The following is a 26,552-nucleotide window of genomic DNA, read 5'->3' as shown; positions in this document are numbered from 1 at the left end:
GTTTCGGAGTGTTCACCTATCCACATACAGAATGGCATTAGCCTTTGTTGCTTGGGCATTCAATTTGGCCAGGTCATCATGAAGACAGAAATGGAGTTACCTTTAATCTTCATTAGAATTCATCTGGCACTGGAAAGGTACTGGAAATGAGAAAACCTCCAAGATTCCCACTTAGTAAAACTGTTTGATTTGCATTATATGAGGGGAAATGAATGAGACAAGCTCCTGTCTCTATCATGCAATTATATTTCCTCCCTCCTGGCCTTTGCAGTGTGAGCATCAATAGCTGAACAACTATTCTACCTCCTTGCAGATGTGATTGCAGCTGTTAGTCGTCAGGATGCTACCTTTGCAATATTAAACTCAAATAAATGATTAAGCTCTCAGTTTTAGTATCGGTTTCACCTTAACCTGATTCCCTGCATGCCTTTTTATTGATTGATATTTTCTCCTCCCTCTTAAATTAATTTTCTTTTCTTTTTTTCCATAGTTTTATATAATGACATGTGGTCACAAAATATTGATTGACTGATGAACATAATGTTTTCCTATTGGGTAGTTCTGTGAGCACATTCCACATTATAATCAGGGAGCAAAAACGTGTAGTATTATTAGCATGTATCTACTTTTACCTTGTATTTTGAAGTATCCCAGTTATGAACCAGCCGTGCAGGAATTAAAAAGGTATCATCAACGTGACAGAGGTTGCAGTAATACCATCCACTGTAGTTGCATACCTTTGCTATCCCACTGCTTAAGCCAATGCAACGCTGACAACCTTCAAAAAGGGAGGGAAAAAATGACTGGTGTAAAAAGCTATTCTTAGTTACACTGAAAAAAGGTTTCCATTACTTTACCATGTATCTCAGCCACAGAATTTAATGGAGCTTCAGATACCCTTGACTTTCACTTTTTGCAATTGCTTTCCCCATTTTTTGCCTTTTCACACGCATGCATGGTGAGAATAATTTGATTGACATCCCTAGGAGCCATCCACCTGATATATATTAATACTTCTTTCTTTAGTTTTGCAGTAGAGTTCATGAGAGACAGCTGACTTAAGAGACTGCAAAAGGAAGCGCAGGGAGCAAACTGTTTTCACATGTGAAAACTAGAAATTCCGTTGACTGAATTGACTCAAAGCGATCACAAAAATCCAAGTTCTTTACAGTGTCCAGAAGTATTATAAATTGGACTGAATATTTTCCAGACCACTGTATCTGTACTGTCAAATGGATCAGGTTTGTAGCATTCTATTATTCATTTTTAAAAACAATATCTTGATTAATACTAATACTAATTTCATGTTTTTCTCTGAAACTTTAAAGATAGATGTCTTTCATTTGTAATCTGCAAAATGATTTTTCAGCTATTTATTTACAAGAATGGTGGAAGGTCTTAAGCATAAAACATATCAGGAAAGACTTAATGAACTCAATCTGTATAGTCTGGAGGACAGAAGGAAAAGGGGGGACATGATCGAAACATTTAAATATATTAAAGGGTTAAATAAGGTTCAGGAGGGAAGTGTTTTTAATAGGAAAGTGAACATAAGAACAAGGGGACACAATCTGAAATTAGTTGGGGGAAAGATCAAAAGCAACATGAGAAAATATTATTTTACTGAAAGAGTAGTAGATCCTTGGAACAAACTTCCAGCAGACGTGGTTGGTAAATCCACAGTAACTGAATTTAAACATGCCTGGGATAAACATAGACCCATCCTAAGATAAAATACAAAAAATAGTATAAGGGCAAACTAGATGGACCATGAGGTCTTTTTCTGCCATCAGTCTTCTATGTTTCTATTTATATATTTAGAGTTTCTAATTGTTTTTGAAAACCAATGCACCTTTTCCTTTTACCCAGTAGAATCACAGTATCTTTATGTAGTATTTTAATTTTACGCAATTAAAGCCTTCCTCCCAACACATAGTAAATAATTCTTTCCAAAGCAGAAATTATTTTGTACCTCTTTCCTTCAGAACATGGATATGTAACATGTGGCATTTTAGAGGTTGTTAAGCTGCCTTTCTACTACTACTGCCATAGCTACTACTATTGCCATAGCTACTACTAGCTAGCTATGCTGGTTAAAGCTTCTGAGAGAAGATGTAGGGAGGGATTATGGGCATTGATTAGGGAGAATGGGCATTGAACTTACCTGATATGTCCTTTCTTGTCAGTGGAGCTAGCCTCTAAGAATGGGATGACATTGCCCTTTGGCCAATCAGAACTAAATCTGTAAACAAAATTTTGCCCCTCTTCTTACCTCCCCCCTCTTTAGATGAAGGATGAGAAACAGATTCTGCATGTAAGCTCCCTTCTAGATATACTAGGTATCATACCCTTGAATCCGTACACACCCTCCAGACTGTATGGAAAGGAAGGGACTTGGAGGCTAGCTCTACCCCATGAGAAAGGGTGTATCAGGTAAGTCCAATGCCCATTCTCCTTGTTGGGTGGAGCTAGCTTTCAAGAGTGGGACCTGCCAAAGTAGTGACCGAGATGGGAGGGCTATTAAGTCTGGTTCCCTCACCATCTCTCACCACCTGTTGCAAAACCCTCCGTCCAAAGACTGCCTCATCCGAGGTGAAAGCGTCCATTCTGTAATCACAGACAAATGGAGTCGGCGAGGCCCCGATGGTCCATATCTGACAGTGAGTCTAGGGGCTGCTGCGGGTGAGGGGCTAGGTCCCCTGGGTCATATTGGGCATACTCATGAGCCTGAGAACAGGCCAAAGGGGGAGGAGCGATTTGTGGTGAGGGCTATGCCCACCTCAATGCCTCTCTTGATAGCTTCATTAATCCTATGCTGCACTTCTTAGCTCTCAAATCTTTCCTCCGATGAAAGGGTGGTAGGTGCGCTGTCTGAGGGAGGCTGGAGCAGGAGGGCCTCTCACATATGATCGGAGGTAGGAACCCCAATCTGGAAGGAGTCCTGCACCTGGGAGGCAGTACAACTCAGAGGAGGCAAGGAAATTTTCCCCAGGTGATCGTCGGGGCTTCCGACTCTCAGGGCATGAGTCCCAGCCAGTGGAAGGGGGAGGAGTGGCTCTGGCAAGGGAATCTCTCTGGTGGCATGGGCCATGCTCTCTGCCGCCTCCCCTCATTCCCAAACGCATGTGGGTTGCTGAGGTTGATGAAAGCATCCTGGCCGGCAAGGCAAGCTCATGTGAAGCCTCAAACAGCCGGGAAGAAGAGCATAGACTTTGATGGTGATTGTCTTGCTCCGGCTGGAGGCCTGGCCAGCGACCCAGGCAGAAGTGTAGTAGGCACTGGGAAGATCAGATTGAGAAGAGGCGAAGAGATGGAGAATTCCCAATGATTTCTGAGCGTATTTCCAAATTGATCCAGGTATTTCTAAGGATGGGAGTTAAAGGCATGCACCCTTTGATGCCAAGGACTGAATCTAAAGAGGGGGAAGGTAAGCAGACCTGATTAGCCAAAGGGCGGTGCCATCCCATCCTTGGAAGCTAGCTCCACCCACCATGGAGAATTATAGATCTGTTGAATTTAGTGGCAGGCATTTGGAAAGAATTCCCCCTTGCAAAAATGTATTAGGTAGAAATTCACCTCAGGCTTCTTCCATCAAGCAGACAGCAAAATCACATATTTATTAGGATGTAGACCTATCCAACCCAAGTGTTCCATCTGAAGTAATAAGACGAAGTGTAGGTATATAAATATTGATATAAAACTATCACAGCAAAACAAAGTCTTTATAGCTAATTAACATTCTAAGTAAATAGTCTGAAGTTTGATATTACCTTAAATAGTTTGAAGCATGAAAATATCGCCTTAAATATGCTTTTGAAGTATTAAAACATAATCACAAACAATGTACATTGATCCAATTCCTCCTTCCTTAAGAAGTCTATATTCTTATACATCTCCCAAGGAAGCAATTTTTGCTCACCCTGCCTTCATACAATATTTCTTTGTCCCCCTAACCCCCGATTTCTACTTCTACTCCATTTCCTTAACACCACATTTTACCTGGGTCATATATCATATCATGCACAATAACGTGCATTGCTTAGAGCATGCAAAATGTCAAATTTAATAAAAGAAAATGTATATTAAAAGTTCATGTTATAAGGCCATTGTAGTATTACACTTTCTATGTTAAATTGTGCAGCACCCTTTGTACTCTCCTTCAGTTGTACAACTGTTGTTTTTTAACAAGGCCTGCTATTTTGCAATCCTTTTACTTCTAATTAGGAATTCAGTTTATTCCTTTGATGTTCTGAAACTCAAGGTAAGCATGGTGACAAAATGCATGTCAGTGATAGACAGCAATTAATCTATTTTCTTCAAATAAGGAAAGAAATAAGGAAGCAATGATATAATGTAATGCTGTATTTTGTTACATAGGATGTTTAGGCTTAAGGACTTAAATTGAGTCCAATTGTTAATGTTTTTTTAAACATTTAAATATGTCATTATATTTAAAGAAATAAATATTTCTTTATTTCTTAATAAATAAATAAATAAATAAATATTCATTCATTCATTCATTCATTCATTCATTCATTCATTCATTCATTAGATTTGTATGCCGCCCCTCTCCGAAGACATTTTCTATATTGCATCTTCCTCTTGTTAAATTCTATATTACATATTTCTAAAACAGTTTCTCTTTTGAAAATGCATCTCAAACAATCCATCTGTTAAACTACTGAAGTTTGCAGACAATACAACAGTGATCGGACTAATTCAAGACAACGATGAATCTGCATACAGACGGGATGTTGAACAACTATCCTTGTGGTGTGACTGGAACAATCTAGAACTGAACACACTCAAAACCGTAGAAATGGTGGTAGACTTTAGGAGAAACCCTTCCACCCTTCCACCTCTCACAATACTAGACAACACAGTATCAACAGTAGAGACCTTTAAATTTCTAGGTTCTATTATATCATAAGACCTAAAATGGCCACCTAACATCAAAAACATCATCAAAAAAGCACAACAAAGAATGTTCTTTCTGCGCCAACTCAGGAAGCTCAAACTGCCTAAGGAGCTGCTGATACAGTTCTATAGAGGAATCGTTGAGTCTGTCATCTGCACCTGTATAACTGTCTGGTTTGGTGCTGCAACCCAACTAGACTGACACAGACTTCAGAGGACAATCAGAACTGCAGGAAAAACAATTGCTGCCAACCTGCCTTCCACTGAGGACCTGTATACTGCACGAGTCAAAAAGAGGGCAGTGAAAATATTTACTGACCCCTAGTATCCTGGACATAAACTGTTTCAACTCCTACCCTCAAAACGTCGCTATAGAGCACTGCATACCAAGACAACTAGACACAAGAACAATTTTTTCCCTGAACGCCATCACTCTACTAAACAAATAATTCCCTCAACACTGTCAAACCTTTTACTAAGTCTGCACTTCTATTTCTACTAGTTTTTTCTCATCATTCCTATCATCCTTTTCCTCCCACTTAGGACTGTATGACTGTAACTTGTTGCTTGTATTCTAAGATTTTTATTAATATTGTTTCCTCATTGCTTATTTGACCCCTAATACAATCATTAAGTGTTGTACCTCATGATTCTTGACAAATGTATCTTTTTCTTTTATGTACACTGAGAGCATATGCACCAAGACAAATTCCTTGTGTGTCCAATCACACTTGGCCAATAAAGAATTCTATTCTATTCTATTCTAAAATGCAAATGGATTTTTGTTTCAACTACACTTTATCAAAACAATTGTATTGATATTCTATCAGTATTAAATCATCATTGGAATCTTAACATTGGGATCATTCTTGAAACATGGACATAATGAGAGATATTTTTGTGCTTGTAAATATAATTATTTCTTTTTTTTCTTTTTTTCTTTTTTACAAAACAAAACATAAACAACAAACATACAACAAAAAGTAGGAGCAAATGCCGCTCTGCTCTTGTCAGAAGTCTTCAGAGAACAACCTTTGCAAATCAAGTCATACAGAAAAAGGAAAAGAAAAAAAGACATATACTTATAGTTTCCCATTATTTACAGAATTTACAGAATTTTAACTACATAATACTATATAATATGTTCAGTTACTTAGATGTTCTTCTATACAGCCAATCAAAGAATATGTTCCTGATTTTATAGTATTGTGTATCCTATTGTCCCTTATTTTCAATATTTATAAATGGGATTTAAAATGGTTTAAAATACACAGGTATATGGCCCTCTAGAAATTAGAAGAAAAATTGTTAATTTATGTAGATTTGAAAAATGCATTCCCCCCCCCCAAAAAGCACTGAATTTTAAGAAATTAGTTGGATTTTGGGGGGTTTCTTAAAAGATTCAGAAATCAATGCTTTCAACTAATAATTATATTTATTTTAAATTATGGTTCTGACTCTCATTAATTGAGACCCTTGATAACAAAGACAAAAAAGCATATCTTTTTTGAGAAAATTACTGTCATCCCATCAAAAAAACTGTATATAAAAATCTTAAAATGTACAAATATATCATTACTTAAAGTTCCATTTGATTTTGAAAGTTCTCTTATTAATTAAGCAGCATTTTTCTCATTTTAAAAAATGCTGAATGTATTTAGCATAATTTTATAAATCGTCTCAATGAGGAGATAAGAATAGAAAATCATTAAAAAAACTAAAGATTAATTATTACAATAAAATATTTTTTAAAAAACCCCACACAGGGTTAAAGTGGCAGAAATGAAATCATGGAAAGCGAAAACAGGCATTGCAGGCCCCAAACTATAGACATTGCTGGGGCCATAATGAGTAGGATATCAAGGTTTTAAAAGTCCATCCTTCTTGTCAAGACCCATCTCTGATTATGGGGTGAGAGGAAGTCAGAAGACGACTTCCAATGCTTCCCAATCTTACAACATCCAGAGAGAGCAGCATTGTTTTTGAGGGAGCATCTTATGTCTGGAGATAGGATAATTCATCATTAAAAACAGGAAAAAAATATTTTCAAAATTCTTTGTAGTTTGCAATGTGCAGGTTTTGAAAATAATGATTTGATTAAATGTGCACTCATTCGCATGTTATTCAGAAGTCTTCATTGAGTTCATTGGCATTTCTTTCCAAATTAAGTGGATTTAAGCTTGCTTCAAAAATCCACACAATTTGTCATGTCTGATTTCTTTAATTAGGCAGCAGTTCCAACAAAAGCAAAGTAAATATGATGTGGTATAGAGATAAGGCATGTCTGAAAGCAGACCTTCTCTTTTTAAAAGCACATGTGTCCATGGCCCATGTGTCCTCTTTCTAGGCCATGAATTCATGAGAAAGAATTATTAGCAGACTGAAGGCTTTCCTGTAGCACCATGAGGGAGTTTAGCTGATGGTATTGCCTTCTGGCTGCTCAAGGACATCAGTTTGGATGGCTCAGATTCATCTGTTTTTGCAGCCTTGTGGAGGTCAGCGAACACCATCCAAAACTCTACACTAAGAAGAAGGCACCACAGGGGAGGCCAGCTAGTGCCAGACAGTGAATGATGTTGCCTCTGCCTTGTAAGTGAAAAAGAATGGAAAGGGAAAGGAAGGTCAGATAATTTTATTTTCTAGCACTGATTTGCCTTATCTTAAAAAAAATTGAATAGAGAGTAGGCATGAGGAGAAGAAAAACAGATCTTTTGCAAAGGAAAGGGGGGACATGATCGAAACATTTAATTATGTTAAAGGGTTAAATAAGGTTCTGGAGGGAAGTGTTTTCAATAGGAAAGTGAACACAAGAACAAGGGGGCACAATCTGAAGTTAGTTGGCGGAAAGATTAGAAGTAACGTGAGAAAATATTATTTTACTGAAAGAGTAGTAGATGCTTGGAACAAACTCCCAGCAGATGTGGTTGGTAAATCCACAGTGACTGAATTGAAACATGCCAGGGATAAACATATATCCATCCTAAGATAAAATACAGGAAATGGTATAAGGGAAGACTAGATGGACCGTGAGGTCTTTTGCTGCCGTCAATCTTCTATGTTTCTATGTTATGTACAGCTGCTGGGGATATATGCAAACAACTGATTACTCCACACTACTGACATCCTTGTGTCAATTTGTGGCATGGGGGACCTTCACCTTTGAAACTTTTTGTATTGCTTTGATTTCAAAGTGTATTACAAAACCACGAAGCACAGCTCTACACACAAAAGGACACACACATAGAGATGACCTTGTAGGATATGGGGCCAAAGATAATATAAAGTGAAGAAGGGTTCCTTTTAAAACTGATAGTACAATTCTGATAGGAAAGAGGGAATAAGCAAATGGGTCCCTGTCTCCCCCAGAAGATGTGCTTGAAGTGGAGGAAAATGCTCAGATTGCAAAAGTGAGAAGGGCTGAATCGGCTACTGGAATGGTAGAGGACATAACTATTAAAAATAAAAAACAGCTTCTGATCAACGGAGGGAGATACTGTATTTTCCTTTTTGTAGCACTGAATACACAGGGATTGAACAAGGAATGTTGAAGTGATAGAATCAGTACTGTGCAGACAAAATACACCGCTCAAAAAAATAAAGGGAACACTTAAACAACACAATATAACTCCAAGTAAATCAAACTTCTGTGAAATCAAACTGTCCACTTAGGAAGCAACACTGATTGACAATCAATTTCACATCAAAATTTTCCATCAAGATTTTTCAATGAATATCACAAGTAGGCAATGAAAACTGAAACAGTACCAGTCAAAAGAAATTAAGTGTATGATGCTGAAACATGCATAGCTTCTCATGTTTTTGTAGGAGCTGATGCAACACTTCGGTAAGGGTGGGAGCTGATCAGTGACCTCCATTCATTGTGAGCGGCATAACTCAATCCTCAAATATGCAACTTCCAGTGGCATCTCAAGTCCATATTTCAAGTATCGGAAGAAGGAAGAACCTACTCTTGAAGGGATTTCAAGTGTTTTGATAAATAAATGGCTCCATAAACATTTACAAGGTTTTAGTTGCTCATTGTGCCCAAATACTGAAAAAATGGGGGGGGAAACAAAATGGAAGAAAACGAGAGTGAGTGAGAAGATAAAATATTTTGGTTTTAACCATTCTAGATAGGATTCCAAAGGTCACATAGTTATTCAGCTGTGCCATATATAGCCCCTTGGGCAGTGGTGGACTGTTAGCCGGAATGCCTAATTGGGCTTGCCTCTGCAGCTCTAGGGGTACTATGATTCAAGTGGAATTATGTTCTGTGACCTTGCAGGTAACAAAATCGTGCATGGAGACGCAGGTGCACTCGTGTTCTGGTGAGGTTTTTTGCTTCCGCACATTCGGAAAGTACACAAATTACCTAACTATACTTTCAGGCGATGAAGCTGCAGCGAACAAAAGTAACAAGCAGGATGGAAATCAGGCTTCCTTTATATGTTATACAAGCACAAAATATAATGCAATCTATGTTAAGGATATTTCTTTTCCAATGCACATTGATGTAAATATAAATTCCTTGAAATTATTAGATTTTACTTCTGAGAGAGGAGGCTCAGACAACAGACTCTTAAGATACACTCTTACGCAAGCAGACTGAAGAATAAATCCCACAGGCCACAAATCCTTGAAACATCATGAGTATCACAACAATTCAAAGCTTGCCATACCATTCGAAATAGTTTTAGAGTCTTCCAGAATTGTTTGCCTACTTTTCCTAATTTGAAGCAAACTGAAAACTGAAAACATTTTATATCTTTTAGTTATAGGGTCACAGGAAAGCAAAACAGCATCCATGCTACTTAACTGACATAAAAATTTGAAACTGAAGTAAATGACACCATACTTGCTTAACCTGGTAGGACAGTCCACTTAGAAACATAGAAACATAGAGGTCTGACACTTAATCTCCATAACCTTGATAGTAATAACCATATGGAACAGGACTTTTAAGTTTTCCATCATCTGAATCTAATTTAGTTTCTTGCAGACTGAAAAGCAGCAAAGCAGTGGAAGATATTCTTTGCAGTGGGGTTAATAATTAGTTGTAAACTCCATTCAGAATTGTAGCCTTAATAAAGTTTCTTTATTTCCAGGGCTAGGGAAGGTATCAATTCCTGAAGCAAAACAATTTAGGGCCAGTCCATTTTATAAAATGCTCTTCTGACCTTGATATATACCATATTTTCCGGCGTATAAGACGACTGGGTGTATAAGACGACCCCCTAACTTTTCCAGTTAAAATATAGAATTTGAGATATACTCGCCGTATAAGACTACCCCTCTTCTGACTGTCAAAAACTGAGTCTAGGTCTATGATGTACTTGCATTGAGAAAAAAAATCATTTCTGAACATGATAACACAATATTTTAATTACTAATGATGAAGATCTTATTGTTAAAAATATGAATGAATTATTTAGAGAGAGAGAGCCAAGTGGGAGCACTCTTCTGTCTATCTCGCCATATGTCTCTGTCTATCTGTCTTGTCTGCCTCTCATATTTCTCCTCACCACAATTAAGTTTATTATTATAACTCATCATAATTTGTCAACACAAAAAGGTGAACCTGGCTATTTTTCTTTCTCCTACCATCTATTCTGCAGGTATCTTTCAGTCTAACATGCAGCATGCTGACACCTATGTGAGAATCTATTATGGAATGAGAATCTGTATGTGATATCATGATATGGCAATCCAAACAGCCCATCCATTTTTTCCTCTTTCCGCACTTTCTGTCTTTATCCTCTTGCAATGTCACTTAAACAGATTTTAACTTCTCGGGTTTAATTAGTGACCCTGCCAATTTTCAGTACTGTGCAGTGTGCTATGATACAGAGCAGGGTGAATAATATGACCTCAGCTTTTAAAGTTATTTTAAAATGTTGCCTAAGAAATATGGAAAGATGATTCTTTTTGGAGGAAAAGTACATTTTCAATGGTTAAACATAAGAACAAATACAAACAGGCAGAAATAAATGCATCCAGTTTAACATTCAATCATTTCCCTGGCTCTTTTTATTGAAATGAACAAGTTCATACATTCAATTTTGCAACCACTAATAATGTTGGTCAAGTAGGTACAAAAATACCTGGGGAAATGATCAAAGTCTTTCTCTCTCCCCCTCTCTCTCCCTCTCTTTCTCTCTTGCTATCTCTCTTTCTCTCTCTTTTTTTGCTTTCTCTCTTTCTCCCCCCCTCTCTCTCCTTCTCTTACTATCTCTTTCTCTCTCTTTCTGTCTCCCCTCTCTCCCCCTCTCTTGCCATCTCTTTCTCTCCCTCTCTCCCTCTCTTGCTATCTCTTTCTCTCTTTCTTTCCCCCCTCTCCCCCTCTCTCTTTCTCTCTCTCCCTCTGTTACTATCCCCCCTCTCTTTCTCTCTGTCCCTCTCTTGCTAACCCCCTGTCTCCCTCTCTTGCTATCTCTTTCTCTCCCCCCCCTCTCCCTCTCTTTCTCTCTCCCTCTCTTGCTATCTCTTTCTCTCTTTCTTTCCCCCCTCTCTCCCTCTCTCTTTCTCTCCCTCTGTTGCTATCCCCCCTCTCTCTCTTTCTCTCTCTCCCTCTCTTGCTATCTCTTTCTCTCTTTCTTTCCCCCCTCTCTCCCTCTCTCTTTCTCTCTCTCCCTCTCTTGCTATCTCTTTCTCTCTTTCTTTCCCCCCTCTCTCCCCCTCTCTTTCTATCTGTCCCTCTCTTGCTAACCCCGTCTCCCTCTCTTGCTATCTCTTTCTCTCCCCCCTCTCCCTCTCTTTCTCTCTCCCTCTCTTGCTATCTCTTTCTCTCTTTCTTTCCCCCCTCTCTCTTTCTCTCTCTCTCCCTCTGTTGCTATCCCCCCCTCTCTTTCTCTCTCTCCCTCTCTTGCTATCTCTTTCTCTCTTTCTTTCCCCCCTCTCTCCCTCTCTCTTTCTCTCTCTCCCTCTGCTGCTATCCCCCCTCTCTTTCTCTCTGTCCCTCTCTTGCTAAACCCCTGTCTCCCTCTCTTGCTATCTCTTTCTCTCCCCCCCTCTCCCTCTCTTTCTCTCTCCCTCTCTTGCTATCTCTTTCTCTCTTTCTTTCCCCCTCTCCCTCTCTCTTTCTCTCTCTCTCCCTCTGCTGCTATCCCCCCTCTCTTTCTCCCTCTCCCTCTCTTGCTATCTCTTTCTCTCCCCCTCTCTCCCCCCTCTCTTTCTCTCTGTCCCTCTCTTGCTAACCCCGTCTCCCTCTCTTGCTATCTCTTTCTCTCCCCCCTCCCCCTCTCTTTCTCTCTCCCTCTCTTGCTATCTCTTTCTCTCTTTCTTTCCCCCCTCTCTCCCCCTCTCTTTCTCTCTGTCCCTCTCTTGCTAACCCCCTGTCTCCCTCTCCTGCTATCTCTTTCTCTCCCCCCCTCTCCCTCTCTTTCTCTCTCCCTCTCTTGCTATCACTTTCTCTCTCTTTCCCCCCTCTCTCCCCCTCTCTTTCTCTCTATCCCTCTCTTGCTAACCCCCTGTCTCCCTCTCTTGCTATCTCTTTCTCTCCCCCCCTCTCCCTCTCTTTCTCTCTCCCTCTCTTGCTATCACTTTCTCTCTCTTTCCCCCCTCTCTCCCCCTCTCTTTCTCTCTATCCCTCTCTTGCTAACCCCCTGTCTCCCTCTCTTGCTATCTCTTTCTCTCTCTCCCTCTCCCTCTCTTTCTCTCTCCCTCTCTTGCTATCTCTTTCTCTCTTTCTTTCCCCCCTCTCCCTCTCTCTTTCTCTCTCTCTCCCTCTGTTGCTATCCCCCCTCTCTTTCTCTCTGTCCCTCTCTTGCTAACCCCCTGTCTCCCTCTCTTGCTATCTCTTTCTCTCCCCCCTCTCCCTCTCTTTCTCTCTCCCTCTCTTGCTATCTCTTTCTCTCTTTCTTTCCCCCCTCCCTCTCTCTTTCTCTCTCTCTCCCTCTGTTGCTATCCCCCCTCTCTTTCTCTCTGTCCCTCTCTTGCTAACCCCGTCTCCCTCTCTTGCTATCTCTTTCTCTCCCCCCTCTCCCTCTCTTTCTCTCTCCCTCTCTTGCTATCTCTTTCTCTCTTTCTTTCCCCCCTCCCTCTCTCTTTCTCTCTCTCTCCCTCTGTTGCTATCCCCCCTCTCTTTCTCTCTGTCCCTCTCTTGCTAACCCCGTCTCCCTCTCTTGCTATCTCTTTCTCTCCCCCCTCTCCCTCTCTTTCTCTCTCCCTCTCTTGCTATCTCTTTCTCTCTTTCTTTCCCCCCTCCCTCTCTCTTTCTCTCTCTCTCCCTCTGTTGCTATCCCCCCTCTCTTTCTCTCTGTCCCTCTCTTGCTAACCCCGTCTCCCTCTCTTGCTATCTCTTTCTCTCCCCCCTCTCCCTCTCTTTCTCTCTCCCTCTCTTGCTATCTCTTTCTCTCTTTCTTTCCCCCCTCCCTCTCTCTTTCTCTCTCTCTCCCTCTGTTGCTATCCCCCCTCTCTTTCTCTCTGTCCCTCTCTTGCTAACCCCCTGTCTCCCTCTCTTGCTATCTCTTTCTCTCCCCCCTCTCCCTCTCTTTCTCTCTCCCTCTCTTGCTATCTCTTTCTCTCTTTCTTTCCCCCCTCCCTCTCTCTTTCTCTCTCTCTCCCTCTGTTGCTATCCCCCCTCTCTTTCTCTCTGTCCCTCTCTTGCTAACCCCGTCTCCCTCTCTTGCTATCTCTTTCTCTCCCCCCCTCTCCCTCTCTTTCTCTCTCCCTCTCTTGCTATCTCTTTCTCTCTTTCTTTCCCCCCTCTCCCTCTCTCTTTCTCTTTCTCTCCCTCTGTTGCTATCCCCCCTCTCTCTTTCTCTCTCCCTCTCTTGCCATCTCTTTCTCTCTTTCTTTCCCCCTCTCTCCCTCTCTCTTTCTCTCTGTCCCTCTGTTGCTATCCCCCCTCTCTTTCTCTCTGTCCCTCTCTTGCTAAACCCCTGTCTCCCTCTCTTGCTATCTTTCTCTCCCCCCTCTCCCTCTCTTTCTCTCTCCTTCTCTTGCTATCTCTTTCTCTCCCCCTCTCTCCCTCTCTCTTTCTCTCTCTCCCTCTCTTGCTATCTCTTTCTCTTTCTGCCCCCCCTCTCCCTCTCTCTTTCTCTCTCTCCTTCTCTTTCTCCCTCTGTTGCTATCCCCCTCTCTCTTTCTCTCTTTCCCTCTCTTGCTAACCCCCCCCTCTCTCCCTCTCTTGCTATCTCTTTCTCTCCCCCCCTCTCTCCCTCTCTTTTTCTCTCAGCAGCGGCAGCAGGGTGATCAGCTGTGAGGCGGAGCTACGGAACCGAGCCACCGACGGCGGCGGCTAGACATGTTGCGTGTGGGCGAGCCTGCGCTCTGCGCAGCCGTGCCCAGCTAGGAGGCGGTGTCCTCGCCCCCCCCAGCTGAAACTGACGTCCGGCCGGGGCGATTCTTCCCCGGCCGGACAGGCACGCTTGTGCTGCCAAAGGCAGCGTGTGGGCGAGCCTGTGCTCTGCTCAGGCTCGCCCAGCTGGGAGGCGGTGTTCTCGCCCCCCCCCCCCAGCTGAAACTGACGTCCGGCCGGGGTGATTCTTCCCCGGCCGGAGAGGCACGCTTGTGCTGCCAAAGGCAGCGTGTGGGCGAGCCTGCGCTCCGCTCAGGCTCGCCCAGCTGGGAGGCGGTGTTCTCGCCCCTCCCAGCCATCGCAAATATCGGCGCCACTGTCCTATATCCGGCGTATAAGACGACCCCCCACTCTGGAAAAGATTTTCAGGGGTTAAAAAGTCGTCTTATACGCCGGAAAATACGGTACTTGGTTAGCAAATGCTAGCTAATGGCCAAGATAAGCTTGTCTTAAGCAATATTCTTTTTTTCATTCACTTCTGAAAGTCAACACTTTGCCGAAAATGCTTTTAAAGCAAAGAATGGCAAGGCAAAAACACAGAGAGCGATTTAAACAAAACAAATCCCTATTACCACCTTCAAATTTGGATTCAAGGAAAAACAAACCAAAAAAGAAATGGAAAAAGGAAAAACCTTGTCTCCATCAAATCTGTCTAACAAACTTCTCTATCAGTGGGTCGTTGTCAATCAATTTGGAATACTGTGTTCAGTTCTGGAGACCTCACCTACAAAAAGATATTGACAAAATTGAACGGGTCCAAAGACGGGCTACAAGAATGGTGGAAGGTCTTAAGCATAAAACATATCAGGAAAGACTTAATGAACTCAATCTGTATAGTCTGGAGGACAGAAGGAAAAGGGGGGACATGATCGAAACATTTAAATATGTCAAAGGGTCAAATAAGGTTCAGGAGGGAAGTGTTTTTAATAGGAAAGTGAACACAAAAACAAGGGGACACAATCTGAAGTTAGTTGGAGGAAAGAGCAAAAGCAACATGAGAAAATATTATTTCACTGAAAGAGTAGTAGATGCTTGGAACAAACTTCCAGCAGACGTGGTTGGTAAATCCACAGTAACTGAATTTAAACATGCCTGGGATAAACATATATCCATCCTAAGATAAAACACAGGAAATAGTATAAGGGCAGACTAGATGGACCGTGAGGTCTTTTTCTGCCGTCAGTCTTCTATGTTTCTATGTTTCTAATTAGACAAAGCTGTGGGGGGACTACAGCTTGGGGAAAACTGGAAGGACAGTGGGCCACTCTGTTGTATTGCTATTTAATCACTTTTACTAAATAAATAAAGCAGCCCTAAGGTGCTGTCATGTCAAGGGAATTCACAACAAAACAAAATCCCAAAAGGAAAAAAAAACACCTTGATTTTTCTATTCACCATTACTTTTCTCCTCCCATCAAGAACAAGAGAGGGTTATTACTGTAGCCTTAAGTCTCATCTTTGTGCAGCTAGTCTTTGATTCCTACTGGACCCTGCCACTTTCTGGCGCTAATTTGTCAGGCTGAACAAAGAAGGGATTTGTACCTCCTGTAAAGTCTCAATTAGGAAAGGCTTCTGCTGTATTATGTGCCATTCAGACAGGACACAATGATGGTAATTACAGGAATTTGCACTAAATGGCTGAAGAATTTGCAGCAAAACTTTTTATCTACACAAAGCTTACCCCATTTTTGCAGCTATGGGGGTGGGGTGGTAAGGGGTATGGGGGGTTTGAGTGGAGGAGAAATTGGTGTGCCTAAAGCCTATAAAATGCAATTATGGTAGCAATCCTGATAGGTTAAACAGTCACCCATGAGGACAAGACAGCCAAAATCTTTCAAAATGGGAAAAGGCCATTGAAGACATTTTGCAATCACTACTGACACCCTAACCCAGATTTGTCCAATCTCCTCTCCCTTGGCTTGCTATTTTTACAATGAAAACAATTTTAACATAATGCTTAATAACTACATTGTAGTAATTATATTTCATTATTTGGGGGATTATATAGCTCTTTATATAGAATATAGAAGATATTGTTAGGCAGAATTCCACCTTAAGCTCCTGGATACAAATGGAATTTTAAGAGCCAGTTATGTCTGTTGAAAGTATGTACCGTATGTACATGTTTATATGTTATAAGGATACAACTACGTAGTTATAAGGCATTAATTTATTGGATTCTTATTGTCATCTCCCCTAGCTTTTCTACTGAATAACAGAGCTAAAGAATCTTCTTGGTTGAGAAGCGAAACATCTTCAGAGAAAAACCTGAAAGTCCAGTTGATTCTTGAAAAAGCACCTTTGGAACAACCATGACCTGGAGGACTAAGAATCTTCATAGTCATTTACTGAATAACACTACCTGTATCCTTGGCTTACTCTTCCTTTTTATCAAAACAAAGAAGCTAAATCCCAACTGAAGTCTGCAATCATCCTATATTATTTAAAAGAAAGATCATTTAAGGTCTAGAGATATTCTTGAACACAAATATAATGCTGGAGTTTGCACTTGCTTTGCAGGATATCAGCTCAGGTTTTTTTTAAATGCAGAAAATAGGGCAAGGCAATAGAAACATAGAAGACTGACGGCAGAAAAAGACCTCATGGTCCCTCTAGTCTGCCCTTATACTATTTTCTGTATTTTATCTTAGAATGGATATATGTTTATCCCAGGTATGTTTAAATTCAATTACTGTGGATTTACCAACCACATCTGCTGGAAGTTTGTTCCAAGCATCTACTACCCTTTCAGTAAAATAATATTTTCTCATGTTGCTTCTGATCTTTCCCCCAACTAGCCTCAGATTGTGCCCCGTTGTTCTTGTGTTCACTTCCCTATTAAAAACAGTTCCCTCCTGAATCTTATTTAACCTGTTAACATATTTAAATGTTTTTACCATGTCCCCCCTTTCCCTTCTGTCCTCCAGACTATACAAATTGAGTTCATTAAGTCTTTCATGATACGCTTTATCCTTAAGACCTTTCACCATTTTTGTAGCCCATAGTTACCAAGTTGCCAGTAGTTGCCAAGAATACTCTGTGCGGTCACTCATATATGCGGTACCTCCAAGTATAGATTTTTCTTAAAATCTGATTAACCTATATTTGATGCATCCTCATCAACAAAAATAGCGTTATGGAGCATTTGTTACGGAGGTCCATGCATTTGTTAAAGGCATTATTTGCACATACAGAGTTATCTTTCAGCTAATTTATCTATGGGAATTATAGGCACATAATGCCAGCATGATGCTCTGAACAGAAAACTGAGTTTAAGGAACTAAAATACTTGCTTATCAAAACAAATCCCTATTACCACTTTTCAAGTAATGAAAAATAATCTAATTAAAAGTAAATCAATTTCCCCCCTAGTCTATGGATTGAGAGGAAGGGAAGAACACCTTAATTTAAGGGTAATTTGTCTATTTTTGTACTTTTGCTTCTTTAATAGCCATTACAACTACATTCTTGCAATGGAATGAGACTTTCTCCCTTCCCTTTCCTTGTTTCAAAGTTATTAATTGATCAAGCCACCTCACACAGTCAGCTTATATCTCCAAACAAAGATAAGAAGAAAGGCCTTGCAAAACCAGGAGCCCTTTAAGAGGGCTTTCTTAAAGAAGCAGAAGAGTCCCAACAACCACTGACAAGTCAGCCTCTCACCCCTGAGTTCCATGCAATACATTCGCCCTCTGAAAAAGAAGGAGATTCCCCCTTTTTAATAAGGGGAATAGATGCTTAGTTGCAGCCCAACATTATAAAATTTATCCTAGTTTATTAAAATAAAAACATAATAAGAATTATTTTTCATTCCCCCACACAAAAGTAATTTAATAGCTAACAAATAAGTAAATTGGCTTTTTTGATGTGTGTTTGTGTGTACGCGCGTATGTAGATGAGTATGTGTATGTGTTATATGTGCATGTGTCTTCGGAGAGGGGCGGCATACAAATCTAATACATTCAATTCAATTCAATGTGTATGTGTTATATGCATGGTTGCTCTGACAAGCAAGACAATCTACTGATATAGCCCCCTGCTGGAAATAACAATTGCTCGCACTTCTGGACATGAAGTGCAGCATTATAATACATTATCATATCTCAAAAGTGATAAATGCCATTTCCTTCCTCCCATGTCCAACTGCTTAGAAATGTCTCTCTAACCTCTGGAACAGATTTGGGGATACACAAAGGGAGGAAATCAGTTCCCACCAGTGGCATTTATTTTTGTTGCAAACAAATACTGCTGGATATCATTAATGGCAAGGCACAGAAGCTGAACTCTGGCTTTTTAGCCACCTATTTACTGTACAGGTAGTCCTCCCTTAATGACCATATTTAGTGATTGTTCAAAGTTTTATGGTTGATTTACATCTGGTCCTCCCAGTTATGACTGTCACCATGTTTTCATGGTCACATGATTACAATTTGATAATAGGCAATTGTCGCACATTTATAATTGCAGTATCCTCCACTAACATGATTGCCACTTGCGGTCATTTTCAGCCACCTTCCAAAAACAAAGTTAATGGGGAAAGTGAGAATTAATGCTCTCTGTAAAAATTTACAGAGAGGACAACAGAACTTCCACTCACTTATGTGTCTAGTTTACGAATCTGGTTTTCTCTAATTTGAAGAAATTTTCTATTAGTATTAGTAGTAATCTATTACTTCACTTTCATTTGATTGATTCAGAAATTGCAGGGCCAAAGAAATGTTTTACCCAAAGAACTCATTGTAACTGAATGTTGGACGACTTTGTATACTAAATACACTGAACTATTTGTAAGATCAAAGTACAACAAAGTTGGCAAAATGTTACATATAAAAACACAGAAATCAACCTTTCCCTCTATAAAAAGTATTTGTAAACCAAATAGGCACACATACGGGGACTGGGAATTGTGTTTGTTTGTTACATGAGATAGAGAGTACCTTAGTTTTGCTTCCATCTTGTGGTTGTTCATATTCTTACATTGCAGACCCTGTTAGTTAAAGCAGTGTTTTTCAACCAGTGTGCCGTGGCACACTAGTGTGCCATGAGACATGATCAGGTGTGCCGCGAAGCTCAGAGAGAAAGAAAGCAAAAGAGAGAAAGAAAGCAAGAGAGAGAAAGAGAACAAGAGAAAGAAAGAGAGAAAGAGAGAGAAAGCAAGCAAGAGAAAGAAAGCAAGAGAGAGAGAGAAAGAGAGGGAGGGAAGGAGAGAGAGAGAGACAGAGGGACGTAGGGAGGGAGAGAAAGAGAGCAAAAAAGAGAGAAAGGAAGAGAAAGAAAGAGGGACGGAGAGAGAGAGAGAGAAAGAGGAAGGAAGGGAGAGAAAGAGGGAGGGAGGGAGAAAGAAATAGAGCGAAGGGGAGGAAGAGAGAGAGAGAATTTTTTTGTCCAAACTTTTTTTAGCCCCCCCCCCCCCCCCCCGCTCAATGTGCCCCAGGGTTTCGTAAATGTAAAAAATGTGCAGCGGCTCAAAAAAGGTTGAAAATCACTGAGTTAAAGAACCTGATTGGTGAGGCCTAGGAAAAGAGCCTTGTTTGCCACTGCTCTTGCCCAGTGGAATATTCTCCCCCAGGAGGAGAGGTGGGCCCTGACTCTCCTGGCCTTTTGAAAAGGAGTTAAAACATGGTTCTGTGACCTCGCATGGGAAGCCCAAAAGAGCAAGTAATTGTGGGGCTGGGCTGGGGCCATGAGAGCTCTCCTTCTGCCTTTGTTAATTAATTTTAACAGATTTTTATTATTCTTGCCTCCTTTTAAAATTTTGGTTGTACTATTTTAATGTTATATATTGCTTTTACATATTGATGTTTTATTGTACGCTGCCCAGAGTTCCTTTCTGAGGGTGATAGGAGGTTCAGAAATGTGAAAAATAAAAAATTGTACTGTAATTTTGCTTTACTATTTTGTCTATAGTTTTTTAAAAATATTTAGAGATCTGAGTTGCTAACCTTTCCATGCACAAGACTGCATAGCTGCATAGCTGTCCTTTGTGTTTCATAACAAGCACAATTCTTGACTTTGACCAGAGAAAATAAAACATTTTCTTTCTAATATTCTAGAGCTAAAGGGAAAACTTTAAGAATTCCCAGTTGCATTGACAAGGATGTATCAACATATTTAGACTGACTGGTGACAATTTAACACAATTAATATTTATAGGTTAAGCCCTTTGAAGAAGAACATTTCAAATTATATGGAGTTTCAAATTACCCCAATTCGCAAACAGATTAACAATCAAGTTAGGTAAAAATGTCCTACACTAAAAATGTCAAACTGAGACACTCTTACCCAATGTAAAGATATATTAGTTAAGTGATTTGGAATGGCAAAACATCTTCTTTTATGTTACTTACCTGCACACTTGAAACTCTGAGCAGTCAGGCCTCTTTCCAAGGACAAGGTAGTTAAAATGCTCAGAAAACTGGTAGTGACAGACTGGCGCTTGATCTTCCTATGTTCTTTTCCACAAGATAAACCTTGAACTTTGTTTCTAAGTGTCACCTGCAGATTTTGCCCTGAATTTGCTGCTCTGGTTGCAGCCTTCAAAGCCTCCATCCATTCCTGAGCTCTTTGAAGGGTTTCTGCACGGAGACGAAGCACATCTTGAGGAAAGATCACCTGAAAACAAGAGTCACAATCATCCAGAATATCAGTTTGAACAGAGACGCATGCCTCAATATTGTAGCTCCATAAAGGGTCTTCATCAAACCCACCAATCTGAAATGCCATGAGAAGAGACCCACTGAGTACAAAATGGAATGCTTTCCAGTTATTCTGGAGTGTCAATCTGTAAAGAATCCCTGATTTGACAATGCTTTGGTAATCCTTGATGTTTGAGGTCAAAGATGTGAACTGGAAAAATTCAGCCGGTTCCTTCTGTAAGCCATGGTTTTGAGTCAGGCTGCTCTCAGCATTATCTAACTTCCATGAGTTTACCAAGTCTCCTTTTGGCCTCAGAAACGATGGGACTGAAGAATGAACAGCTTGCCGAAGCTTTTGCCCCCAGTCCAAAGCTTCCCAAGGTGATTCTGCTTTGAGTTGCAAGTGCAAATTATTGAACAGGACTGCATCAACTACATTGGTTTCCACATTGATGCTTTGGAAGTGCAAAAGCAGATAGACTGTTGGAAGGTTCTGGTTGCCGCTTTTGTCAAGTTGATACAGACAAAGTTCATATGGAGAGAGTTCTGCATAACAAGCCTGCCAGTAACTGCCACAGTTGTTCTTAATTTCTACGTACCCTTTCTTCAAGACATTTGAATACGTAGGCTTGTGTTCTGGAAAAGAGTTTGAACAAAGGTAATTATAAACACTTTAAAATATCTCTGTAATGCTTAAGTTGAACAGTAATAGTTGGTGATTATTGGCTTAGGAAATCACAGTGGCTGGGCATCTTTTATCAACTGAGGCTGGTTAGGTTCACTACAACTCTCTTCTTTATTAACACATTTTAGAGCTATAAACTTACACCTTGATTACTTTTTACTTGGATTAAAAGACCGTTCTTACAAAGGATCATGAAACAGCTGATGCAATAGGTAGCAAGGAAAGTTAATGGAAGGTAGCAGAAAAGATCTGCGAGATCGCCTTCTGCTACACGAATCCCAGCGGCCGGTTAGGTCCCACAGAGTTGGCCTTCTCCAGGTCCCGTCGACTAAACAATGTCGGCTGGCGGGACCCAGGGGAAGAGCCTTCTCTGTGGCGGCCTCGACCCTCTGGAACCAGCTCGCCCCAGAGATTAGGACTGCCCCCAGCCTCCTTGCCTTTCGTAAATTTCTTAAAACCCACCTCTGCCGTCAGGAATGGGGGAACTGAGACATCTTCCCTTGCCTATGTAGTTTTATGTAAGGTATGTTTGTGTGTATGCTTTTTAAATAATGGGGTTTTTAGGCTTTTAATGTTAAATTGTTATTTTAGACTATTAATATTAGATTTCTTATTGTATATTGTTTTATCACTGTTGTTAGCCGCCCCAGTCTGCAGAGAGGGGCGGCATACAAATCTAATAAATAATAATAATAATAACAACAACAACAACAACATGCCTATTCTTTGCCATCTGCTCTGACTTTCAGGTCATTACTGGACCCAATTCAAAATGCTATTAAACTTGACATCCTAAATGACTCAGAACAGCTTACTTGCATGACTTCCTTCTCCGGTAAATACCTTTAAGATCAGCTCCAGAGTCACTTCTTGGACTCCCTCCCTCCCTGCTTCTTCCATATCTTTAAGAGTACTGTATTGTTACTGTGTGTACACACACACATAAACATACAATTTTTTTTAAAAAAAATACTCTTAAATGTCCAGGGAACTTGTTCAGTGGATGGTATAAATATGTTTCTCTGAACACTGGGCAAAAATAATATTTTTTATTTCTAATATTTTCAGATATATTGGGTTTTTTAGCTTACATAGTTTTTAATTAATTAGGTTTATCTCTGTATTCACTGTTTTATATTGTATGCTGTGAACCTCCCCAAGTGGAGAAGGGCGGCATACTATTATTATTATTATTATTATTATTATTATTATTAATAATAATAATTTTACATTGAAATGTATATAAATATTATCATAGAATATTATCGTTCAATAGGAAGGTGAATCTTTTTAGATGATAATATGTTTAAGTCATAGGAAGGCAGATTCTGATCAACAACAAAAAAAGTCCTAACTAACAGCAGCAGTTTGAGACCAAACAGCCAAAAGGTGGTGAGCTCACCTTCATTGATGTGCTCAAAGGAGCCTAAAAGCCATCTGCCTGGAAAGCTTTCATTCAGATTCTTGAACTGAATGGTGGGTTGGATAATAGCCAAAAGCATGAGAAGTGCAACATCTTCAAAGAAAAACAAGAAAGTCCAGTTTCCTCTGGGAAAAGTCATGTTGCCCCATTGCTTGGGACAACCATGACTGGATGATTGAGAATCTCCATAGACGTGCAGGCTGGAAAATTCTGGGAACCGAACTCCACACATCTTAAAGTTGCCAAGGTCAAAAAACATGGGATTAAGGGGTACCACTCAGCTCTAGAATTTAATGAACCTGAAAAGTATAGTTTTCAGAAATATTTTTAATACTGTGTCTGCATTTTCAACTTGTGCACTGTTCTCCAACCTCGGGCACGGAGTGTGATAGCTGTTCCAGTACATGGTACCATGATATGTTTCTCCTTTCACGCTGCACTAAAGCAAGTAATAAAAGACTGCTCTGCCAACATATATTTTATCCTCCCTGAAAAAACCCCAAAAGAGAGATTTTATTTAATTTGCAGGCAACAAAGAAACCTAATTCAATTTAAACTTGAAGGAAAGAGGTGTCAATGAGACAAAAGAATGCAGTAAAAGAAACCAATTTTATTTGCCTTCCCTCTCTGGCTCTTGGATTTATTAACATTTTTAGCTCAAACCCCATTAATTTTTTTGAGCCTCTGCAGCCCCCTCCTTTTCCTCCCGCCTCTTTGTAGTGGGGATAATGGGCACACATTCTACTGCCATCTTCCTTTTCTCTTAATCCAATAAGGGAAACAGCATGGCTACTGCAGATCCAACTACAACTCCATTCACTTGTTCTCATTTCTAGCAAGCACAGATGATACTTCAGGTTCTCCTAGTTTTCATGCCACATCCATTCCTGTTTTCCCCTCCATGTTTGCCTTAAACTGTCTCAGAGATTTGCTTGTCTTTTGTTAAGCAAGACAAAAGCTCTCTTTCTCTCTCTCTCTCCCCCTCCTCCCATTACCCCCACCCCCAATTTTCTACAGCCAGTCATTCTTTCTTTCTGCTAACTGTCTCTCAAGCTACTGTGAACTAGCTTCCCACTTCAACAGGAATAATAGTGAGGAATGACTTGATTAACATGCATATCCAGCACACACTTTGGAGAAGCAGTTGCTGGCACAAGCTGGCCAGATCACAGCTTTCTGACCACTGCCTTCCTTCAACCACCTCCCTACTCCATCTCATCTGCCTTATACACCAAAGCTACATGATACCTTTCCACAGAGTACTCCACCTTTCTCTCCAGCTTCTAAAAGGGAAAGAAATGTTGTCTTTACTTTCACCAAACAAGGAAATGAAATTGAGGCAGAGCAAATCAGAGCCCATCAAAGTAAATAGGAGATAATCACATTAAATTGCCCACATCTGGGCTTTCTTTTTTTTGAACTCTAATTCTACAGAAATAAATCCCAAAGAAGGAAACATCAGAGAAAAGAGCAGGGTAAGAATTTTCTCTCTACAGATTATTATATCCCTTTTCTTTATTATGTCTCATTACAAGTTTCATAATGTATGTCATATATCTGAAATGGACACTTAGAGTAGCTAACACCTCTCTCTCTCCCTTTGTTTTCTAACAACCTCTCCAGATAATAGAAGCAAAGATCACACTGTAAGCAAAACTTGGGTTGCATTTCTCATCCTCCATTCTCTTTGAGTAGTGTTATTGTCTGCATATGATAGAGGAATTACTTTATTAAATCGCTCCAACAGTCTATCTAATTTAGCAATCTATTTACAGCTGTTACTAGTTAGTTGTTCCAGAATGAAGCAGCAAAAAGTACGGATAATACTTCCTTATTCTCTACCCATCTGAGCATCACATACTTAGAGGTACAATATCTCTAAACATGGAGGTTTCACTTAGGGTATTAGGACCAAATGACATTAATGACATTTAATTCAATAAAAGGCATTTATTCCTCAACTACAGTATATCCATTAAGTTTAAATTTAAGTTTAAGTTTAATCAGATTTGTATGCCGCCCCTCTCCGCAGATAGCCAAAGATACTGGCTAACTTGGCTGTTAGACAAATAGACAGTTGAGAAGACTTTTAAATAAAGGAACCCTCACACAGTAATTTTAAAGGAAATTTTGTGTCATATAATTAGGATTCTAGCATCAAATATCACATCTACTGTAGAATGAGCGTGCAATGGCAGTTTCCCCCCCCCTTAATGCATTAGTGAACCATTTGAGAGGTTTCTTGACTCCTTGCTCCCTGAGTTTAATACTGATGAGTTTTTACTACCAGGAATTTGCTACAATAGCAAGAATTTCCAAACAGCAACAAGACAGAAAGTTTGGAAGCAAGCATAAAGCAAACTTCTTCTCAGAATGTTAACTATTTGGCCACTTGGAAGAAATTAAGAATGAAAATAACAACAAACAAAAACAATCCAGCAATTTTTTTCTTTTTCTTTTTTGCTCTTAGATGCTTTGCAGAGTGAGAGGGGAAGCATATAGATTTACTAAATAAAAACATTCAATGAAAAATAATGTTCATGTCACAAAGTACTGTATATACATGAACTAGGATACCCTACAGAAGGGGTATCTGCATTTTTATTGGACTGAGTATGAAAACTTTGCACAATGACTTCAGCAACAGAGTAATCAATGCCTGAAATGCATTACCTAACTCTGGTTTCTTTCCCAAACCCCAAAAACTTTAACCTTAGACTGACTACAGTCAACCTACCCCATTCCTAAGAGGTCTATAAGGGGCGTGCATAAGCGCACCATTGTGCCTACCGTCCCTGTCCTATTGCTAAATTTATCTTGCTAATGTTTATGTTTACACCAATACCTACTACCTTGTACACATTTGACAAAACAAACAAACAAACAAACAAACAATTACCCTTATCTACTATCATTTATACTATAAGATTTTGATGAGGAGTTTTCCTTTTTCTCAGCACATCTTTCAACATTTATTCCTATCGCTTGCTTCTTTTGTTTAAAGAATATACAATGGAATTAGAAACTGAATCTAGAAATCAGTGCTGTAAACTCATCAATCAGGAGTGTTCAACCTTGGCCATTGGAAGACTCATGGACTTCAACTCCCAGAATTGGGACCTGTGGACTTAATAATAATAACAGAGTTGGAAGGGACCTTGAAGGTATTCTAGTTCAACCCCTCGCTTAGGTAGGAAACCCTGCACTACTTCAGATAAATGGTTATCCAACATCACCTTAAAAGCTTCCAGTGTTGGAGCATTCTGGAGGCAAGCTGTTCCGCTGATTAATTGTTCTGTCAGGAAATTTCACCTTGGTTCTAAGTTGCTTCTCTCCTTGATTAGTTGCTACCCATTGCTTCTTGTTCTACCCTCAGATGCTTTGGAGAATAGCTTGTCTCCCTCTTCAACCCCTGAGATATTGGAACACTGCTATCATGTCTCCCCTGGTCCTTCTTTTCATTAAACTAGACATACCTAGTTCCTGCAACCATTCTTCATATGTTTTAACACCCAGTCCCCTAATTATCCTTGTGCCTTTTCTCTGTACTCAAGTTCCTGATTTTTCCAGCCAGCCATGCTTGTGGAATTCCTC

At 40.1% G+C, this 26,552-nt stretch overlaps 1 protein-coding gene across 1 annotated transcript in view; it reads right to left on the bottom strand.

Annotated features, from left to right (window-relative positions):
* The window catches only part of PLEKHM3 (pleckstrin homology domain containing M3), a 77,857-nt gene that overhangs the window by 34,614 nt on the left and 16,691 nt on the right, over nucleotides 1-26,552 (bottom strand). The window contains exons 3-4 of the mRNA XM_070731959.1: nucleotides 20,563-21,486; nucleotides 633-778 (exon numbers count right to left, since the gene is read on the bottom strand). Of these exons, the coding sequence (XP_070588060.1) occupies nucleotides 633-778; nucleotides 20,563-21,486 (1,070 nt within the window). The remainder of the gene's footprint in view (nucleotides 1-632; nucleotides 779-20,562; nucleotides 21,487-26,552) is intronic.

This window comes from Erythrolamprus reginae, chromosome 1 (assembly GCF_031021105.1).
Source record: "Erythrolamprus reginae isolate rEryReg1 chromosome 1, rEryReg1.hap1, whole genome shotgun sequence".
NCBI lineage: Eukaryota > Metazoa > Chordata > Lepidosauria > Squamata > Dipsadidae > Erythrolamprus > Erythrolamprus reginae.
The sequence above is the reverse complement of the archived record's forward strand: the minus strand, read 5'-3'. Positions and strand labels throughout refer to the sequence as shown.